The sequence below is a fragment of the Atractosteus spatula genome, chromosome 7, assembly GCF_055471065.1.
Source record: "Atractosteus spatula isolate fAtrSpa1 chromosome 7, fAtrSpa1.hap1, whole genome shotgun sequence".
NCBI lineage: Eukaryota > Metazoa > Chordata > Actinopteri > Semionotiformes > Lepisosteidae > Atractosteus > Atractosteus spatula.
In genome coordinates, this window is record NC_142712.1 from 51,886,167 (window position 1) to 51,894,246 (window position 8,080).

The 8,080-nt window shown below is 39.2% G+C and overlaps 1 protein-coding gene across 2 annotated transcripts; it reads right to left on the reverse strand.

Annotated features, from left to right (window-relative positions):
• Nucleotides 1–219: 219 nt before the first annotated feature.
• On the reverse strand, nt 220–7,898 carry spg21 (SPG21 abhydrolase domain containing, maspardin). Of its 2 annotated transcripts, XM_088920889.1 has the most exons (9): nt 7,790–7,882; nt 6,204–6,301; nt 5,379–5,540; nt 4,177–4,257; nt 3,463–3,608; nt 3,203–3,311; nt 2,604–2,711; nt 2,253–2,393; nt 220–936 (listed from the first exon to the last, which is right to left on the reverse strand). In XM_088920889.1, the coding sequence occupies exons 2-9, from the start codon at nt 6,264–6,266 to the stop codon at nt 826–828; spliced, it is 921 nt and encodes a 306-aa protein (XP_088777015.1). In that variant the 5' UTR covers nt 6,267–6,301; nt 7,790–7,882; the 3' UTR covers nt 220–825. The 2 variants fall into 2 exon arrangements, with proteins under 2 accessions (XP_088777015.1, XP_088777014.1); XM_088920888.1 differs by lacking the exon at nt 2,604–2,711 and having other exon boundaries at nt 7,790–7,898.
• Nucleotides 7,899–8,080: the final 182 nt, after the last annotated feature.

The window sequence follows — 8,080 nt, forward strand, 5'->3', positions numbered from 1 at the left end:
CATTGTTATCCTCGTACAGTATAAAGAACTAACTAATTAAACACTCATTAATGTGTGCAGGACCACTCTTCCTGTAGCATTTTCACCCTTACATTGCAGTGTTCATAAATAATGGGGAATACTGTCATAATCCATCTCCACAGCAGGTGAAATATATCTTTTAACCCTTTGTAACTCGGGTACAAAGCTCCCCGCCACCCAAAAAAACACACTGCAGTAAATAAGTATGTTTTATTCCAACAGGTAATTAAAGCATTTTAACAAAAGGTTCTTCAATACATTTTTTCAACTTTATGTAGCTATTTGTCACATCAGTAGATGATCAGTGCATGGTAATTCAGATTTGGACTAACAAAACTGAAAAGATTGTTGATGTTGATGTTAAAATATAAAAACTAAAAACGGACAACTCACCGATGAACTGGGGATAAGCAGTCAGTGCCACAGGAAAAAAAAGTAAGGCAATAAAGTACAGAAATAGGGTCAAATGAAGTTTTTTTTTTAATTTATAAAGCTATGTAGCCAAGTTATATGTATTTACAGTAGCAATGATTTCTAAAAAATACCATTTTTCTTCTCTGCAAAGTAAAAATAGGATCCTTAACTTAGTGCTGCTGCTGCTGCTTGTTGATTGTATTCAACATCTAAAAAACCCCAGAATACCATCCAGGAAAAATGCAAAACGGTTTCTGTCCTGGCATTTTTGAGTGCTAGAAATTCTCAGTCCACAGTGATCAGATCCTTTGTGGTTATCAATTCAATGCGGAAATGTACAATTAATAGTTTATCCATTTTACAAAGACAACCTGGAGAAGATGCAGGCTCTTATTTCTCCTCATCGCTGTCCTGGGTTTTCTGAACCTCCAGCTCCTCTGTACTGACCATGCTGGGATCAATAGCTGCATATCTTGTTCCGTGGAACTGGCGCAAATGAATCTGGGAAGCAAGCACAATGCTGTGAAGGAACAGGCAGCCACCAGGAAGAATTAATCAAAAAACATAAAACAACACCATGGAGCAATGACATTTTCATGGTCGTAAATCGGAATACCTTTGCTCTGCAGAAGATCAAGTAAAATGTCGATTCCGATCAATTTTTGTGGATTTGGGAATGGGTGAGATTAACAACCTTAACACAAATTTAGAAATGTAAAACTTGGTCTTTTTAATAGTTTTATCACTTAATCAGAAAGGGTTAATGTCAGACCCTTTGCTGGGTCATTTTAGCCATTTACTAAAAATCACTTTGTCTTGAGGGAAAAGAAAAAATATCCTTTTTGCACCTGGATAGGTTGGTGTACTATCAGTTCCTTTTTTACATGGGATTTCCAGGGTATTTCACTAAAAATATTTTTCAAAAAAAGCATCAAAAGCTTGCAGTGTTGGTCAAGGGGTTTCTATTCCTGCCCCTGCTACGAAATCACACAAAAATATCTTGATAGTTTTATCAGGAGTTGTTGTTTATTGTTGCTTAAGACCCAATATTATTAAAAGACTTTTCATTCTGGTTAAATATTTCTAGAGATTTTTGTAACAACAGAAGCAAAACTGATAAATGTAAAATATTTGCCATACAAAATTGTACTAGCTAGCATATATAAATAATCATATCTGCACTGCTGTCCAGAAGTCCTAGGCATTATACACTGTTTTGTTCTTTTTACAGTTTTATTAGATATTAGAAAGATATCTTCAGTGAATGGTTGAAACTGTAGCCATTATGCTTTGAGCCAACAATGAATAGATCTGCTATTTGTAGAGAATAGAGCATTTTCTTTATGAATGTGGAGAGAGGAGCAGAAGGATGAAGTACACCTGATTGGTAAACGTGATGGATAAGGTACTAAAGTATTACAACACTTTATTTTGACCACTCATGTATAGTTTGTTGTGTTGTGGTCATGTTTTTGATCATTCTGATCAATATGATTCAAAGGTTTAAAAATGATGAGCTTGGATTCTTCCCACCAAAATCAAAGCTGTTGAAATATTAAAAAAAACACTAATACAGACTAAAGAAAACTGGTGATGCACATAAATTAATAGTACCTGCTCACTCTGTCTGAGATCTAAGATTTATTTCACAGTAGTGTGTATATACAGTATAATTCACATTAACAGTCTTTACAAGCAGATTTACAGCAAGGTAATGCAAAGTAGGGATGGCAGAAGAGTCTCCTATGGAAACAGACGTGCCAGTGTTCCTGCTATCCCTTACACAGAATTCCTGGAAGAATATCAAGCACTCGCACCTGTATGTAAAGGTTGACCTCCGCACTTCTGCATAGGTATGGGAAGTTGCCGCCTGTTTTAAGGTGTGCTCGTCTGGCATTTGGATACAGCTTATACATTTCTTCTTTCGCTTCATGTGAAAGTGCACTCTGATCAAACACCTACATGCAAGACAGGTTTGGGGGAAAAAAAGGATATTTCAATCGCTCAGATTCAGAAAACTCACTCCCGTTAATAACTGTGTATTACCTGACAGGTACCCTGTGTAAAAAAAAAAGGCTCAGCATTAATTAAAGCAGTACCCAACAGGATATGGTCTTATTGCCAACACTCTTATCACTCCTCGCTTTAAGGCAGAAATGCAGGCTTACATCCATAATGGTCACTGCAACATCCTTTATTTTGTGAGGCTCCACGTAGGAATTCTGGCAGTTCAACGTCAACCGAGCAGCCAGTTCGCTCTGACTCAAACTCTCCAGCTAAGCCACATGCAACAAAGCAGAAAACACAACAAATTCTGTAATCCAATAAGGCAGGAATGTTCAGCACATTTACATGATCTCTGTCTGGCACCCAAACGGATAGTTTACTTCGTTAAAATAATCTTTCCTTATGACTATTAAACAGACATGGTCTGTTGGCACTGACGTCACATTTCTCAGAATTCAAGGGGTGAGATGGGGGAGTGAACAAGCTACAATAAAGTATCCCTGTTTTTTGAGTAAAAGGTAATTAAAGTTATTTAGAATGTGAGTGCAATTTAAAAGCTGTACCAGGGATCTCTAGAAAGACTGAAGGATTTTGTTGCTGAGTGAGATAACGCGAGCAGAAATTAAGATGAATCACTAGGAAAGATAGTCTGGCATACAAAACACTTTTCATAGAATTACTTCATCAGATCATTCGGAGGACTGATACTCCAGCAGTTGTAAAATAAAAATACATGAAGTATCCAAACTATTTATCTTACCCGATCAACCATGAAGTCAATTGCATGTGCCATTTTTGGGTCTACCGGACCTGTGGCAAAGTTCCCCAACACTATTTTCTTCAGCATAAAGGCAGGCATCAACCAGAAACTGAAATGCAAAATAAATAAATACGGTTATTTTTTCTATCCCCTAGTATCCCTTTAAGAGCTAAGAAATGTTCAGTAAAAATACTGTCTCAGGTTTATTAAGTTCCATTATAGATGTAGCCATACAGAGGCAGGCCAGCTGGCTGCTGTACCTGTTTGCTGTCCAGGTCTGGTTGAAGATGGAGGTGTCGCTGAAGGAGTTGCACAGAATGAGAGAATGTACTCGGGGGGATTTGTGCGTATATTCTGCAAACTTCTGAGCCAAGAAGCCCCCTAAAGAAGCTCCAAAGAGGTGAATCTTTAAAAAAAAAAGAAGAAAATGGCCATTAACAATCAGAAGACCACCTTTAAACCAGTGCCGGATTTCCCATACCTACGACATTTTTAGGGCCTACTAAGGAGGGAAACACAAGTGACTAACAAAAAATGAGCTGAAACAACATGCTTGGGATTGACTAGGTGCTCCAAATCAATAATCATATGCCATCTAGCAGCTATTCTAGAAACTAGAAGTCGCTCGACTCGCTCCATCAATCACGTGGTTTAGCATTAGAATAGTTAAAAGTGCATCACGTCAATTGACGTAATTCAATTGGCGTTTACCCCTCTTTTTGCACATTTCGGAGTGAAAGTGCCTAGGGCCTACGAACACCAAAATCTGGCCCTGCTTTAAACCACAAAACTGTCCTTACAAGGAAGGTTTCAAACCCATAACACATGATAAAATCATTCCTCCTCCAAGGGTTATATAAATGCAGATGTCATTTGCCAAAATGTGACAACAGTTTCACCACTTCCCACCCACCACTTGCTCATTGTTAAAGCATGACAAAATGCAATCTGATAATTATGAAGCAATTACCAACCTTATCAAGCTGCAGGTGATCCAACAATTTACGGAATCCATCACAAAATTCCAGAAGATCCCAGTAGATGGGATACTGAAGCTTGAACACCAAAAAAAGGAGAATTAATTTCAACAAAATGTTATGTATTTATGTTATGTATCCCGGATAATGTTTGTGATGGTATATTCCAACTGGCCAAGAGCATTGTAGATCATCCATGTACTTGAAACAACAGCTTTGTGAAGTGGCAGCCATCTGTACCGCTGGGATTATTCACTCGAAATAAACTGACAGTATGCAGGTGCCTCACATACTGTATATTCAAGCCCTTGATTAACTGTAATAACTGTAATTTAACAAATCAAAAACTGGATGTGTATTAATTTTAATATTGTTCCCTTTTACACATACACGTAACTGTTTATGACAGACATTTCTGAATGCACATGTTCAGAACCTCCCCATTTCCTCCAGGTTGTGCAACTTGTACTTTCTTCAGCTTGCACGTGTTCTACAAGAGATTGCTATAACCAGTCAAGAGCAGTGGTGTGTTTGCTCTCTAAACCTCCTGGCTGTTGGGTTTTGTAATTTGTCCGTTTTTCATTTCTAACTAGAACATGAAGACCCCTTGAAACCAACCCTAAAGCAGAGGACATCTTTTTCTATTATTCACAACTGCGATGATGTTGCATGGATTTTATTTATCACAGTCACTACAGTTGCTGAGCTCAATAATATTTTAACTTGGATCCTCAAACAATCCCCTGACATCCCCCATGAAGAAGAGGTATGGCGTGGTTTGCTTCAATGTTCAGTCTCTTTTAATACCCAGTCACAGGGTATCAAAGTTACTTCGAGAAACTCCTGTTAACCTTCTGAGGCCTTGTGAAAACCACTAGATGACATAAAAACGGTGAAGAATTTAAACTTACAGCATGGTTCTCAACATATTTACATGCAACACTCTTTACATTTATTTGCAATACTCTGTACATTTTAACACTGTGAATTGACAAATACCAATTGTTTTTACAACTACACTATTGATGTACTGAATATAGAACTCATACTGTACATGAACACCTGAGCTTTCCTTGCCAAATCAACTTCTAGCTCATATTCAACAAGGGCATGAATAGGTCTGTGAACTGTAACGCACCACGCCACCAGAATCTCACAGCTGCACAGATGCAGAGGAAAGCAGCCAACGGCATACTCACAGAGATCACCCGGTAACCCCATCCTGTCAGAGCCAGAACCTGCTGGAAAAACACATCCGCCGTGCCGCTCACAGGTGGAAGGAATATGATGGGACACCTTATGTTTTTTGGCCCTGCATCATACAGGGACCAAACCTTACTGTCATCATCATCCACGATAATCTGTGGGAAACATTAAACAGACTCCAAAGGTACTGTTTAACACATGAAGTGTGAACTAAGACCAACTCCCTCCCCCACCGTCCAAACTGACTCACACCAGGGTGAGATGAGTCTGAGGGTTCTTCCAATTGTACTGAAAATCCAGGAGCACAGCCTAATCGTCTGCCACGTGTACTTTGTCACCTTGTTTCTGAATGGCAACACTCATCTAGAGTGGTTTTTGAGAACTATTTTTTTTACACGTTATAAAAAAGCGTGCTTAGGTCACATGAGAATCATACGTTGCCGACATGTTGCAAAAAGGAGATTGCAGCCTAAGATAACTGCTGAAACAAATCTGCCTCTTAGGAGCAATTCTTCAACTCCTGGTAAAGAGCTGCACAGAACAAGAAAACTGAAAAAAGACTATAATAAATATTAAAAGTGGTTAATAAGTTATTCTTTAACAAGTAACCTAGCACCTATGATGCAGAATGCTTGCTCTGTGTTTAGGTTTAGCTTCTGAATTCCATGTTGTGAATAACAGCTAACTGACAAACCACAAGCTCACCAAGGGAAGTTACAAGAAAGTATTTTTGGTTCTTAGAGTTTTACTTTCTTTGCTGAGTTTTTCATTTACAAGAACCAAACCTGAAAAGACAAGGTGAGAGAGAAGAAACCTACCCTTTTAAGTGGAACTGTGCTTCTGAACCAGTTGTAGTCAGGAGATACTCTTATCTCCTCCATGGCTTGGAAGGAGGCAGGACGTTGCTCAATATTGCCTTAATAACAACACAAAAAACACGTATCCACAAATAAACCAACTCTGGTGAGGAATGTACCAAGGAAAAAAACATCTATACATTCTATGGCTGACCTCCTGCAAAGATGTCAAGAACTGAAAGTCAGGAATAAAAAAAGGCTCTTTTGGCTTTGGCATCACTGAACTATTGACAGTTCAGATTTCACCATGTGAGGATAGACTGACAGCATATCTGTCACTCTCAGCATATGATTTGTGTGGGAAAAGACCATCGTGACCACAGCTTTCTCTGTTTTACTTTGTCATTATAACTCGGCTTGAGATATTAACTTGATTACACTGCCCCTGCTTTTAAAGCTATAAGCACGGTGTCTGACAGATCTTTATCATTTTGAAATAATATTCTGTAACGGGGGACATGAATGACTTAGCAGGATGTCAGCTCTCTCTAAGCACACTGGAGCAGAACTTCATCACCACCCCTGGAGTGCAAGTGACCTTTTGCAGTTATTCTCTTGAAGAATTCACATCAGGTAACCCTCACCGGTCACCCAGCATATTCAACCCCAGCCTGTGTCACTATTAGAGTTGATGACAAAGCCACTGGAATAATTGCAATCCTTTAATTCTGGTATTTTGTTACAACTGGCCTGGGAAATACACATCTCGCTTTATAAAATGTTTATCTAACCTTAGCCCTAACAACAACTGTAAGAACACAACTTTACATTTAGCGCGTGTGCCCGTCAAATGCAGCATAGCTTTCGGGAAACAATAAAATAGGTGCTTAATAGTAATGTTCTGCAGAATATACTTTAGATTACTGTAATGTAGCCGCTGTGAACGTCTTTTTTTTACTCGGTACTTTTGAGCAGCTGTTTTCCTTTTTCTATGTTGATAGCCAAATTTAAAGTTGAATCGATCTGAATTTAAATGACTTTCTGATGACATACATACGGGAGGGAAAATAGGTGTTCACGTGCTTAAAAGTATCTGAGAGGCTTTGGCAACTCTCGGTAATGAATTTCAGTGATTGGGCTTGATTATGAGCTGAAATCAAGAAATCCACTTCAGTGATTCAGTTTTAAAAACATGTTTGGGTAAAAGTGCTTCCCGATATATGGTTCATTGAGTCGCAGAACAGGACATATTACACAAACATCTAAAAACCAGCTTTCACGAGCTCAAAGGAGCTTATTCCAGTCATGTTTTTGCAGACACATACACGAATCAGATGCGCACCGTTTTGGCGTACCAGTGTGCCCTGAATAGCATTAAAAGTGACTTTCTCTTTTTAAAAGAAAAACTGCGAAAGTGGTCCAAAAACTGCGAACTTCGTACGGATAGGGTAAAACTGAGTTCTACCGTCAGCAACAATAACCGAGACCCTAACTTTCAACCGTATTAAAAAAAAAAACACACACCAAACGCAGGCGCGGACGTCCTTGAAAAAGGTTAACCATCCTATCTTTCGAAAGAAAAAAACATAAAGCATGAAGAAAATTACCGTGTTTGTTTTTGGTACCATCCAGCCCCTCTCTGTCGTACACTTTCAAACCCCTGGATTCGCAGAGAGCTACTCCTCTCTTCCCAAACCACAAGTCACATGACACACACACACTGCAGGGCACTTCCGCGATCTGCGCACTGATTCTGCGCGGACCAGAAAGGCTTCACGTTGACCCTGACGCTCATTAAAGATATAGCGACATTTTTCACTCTTGGATAAACGGGCGGTGATGTCCAGCCCTGGTCCTGGACGAACACCGCGTCCTCCGGTTTGTTCTCCAGGCGAGGG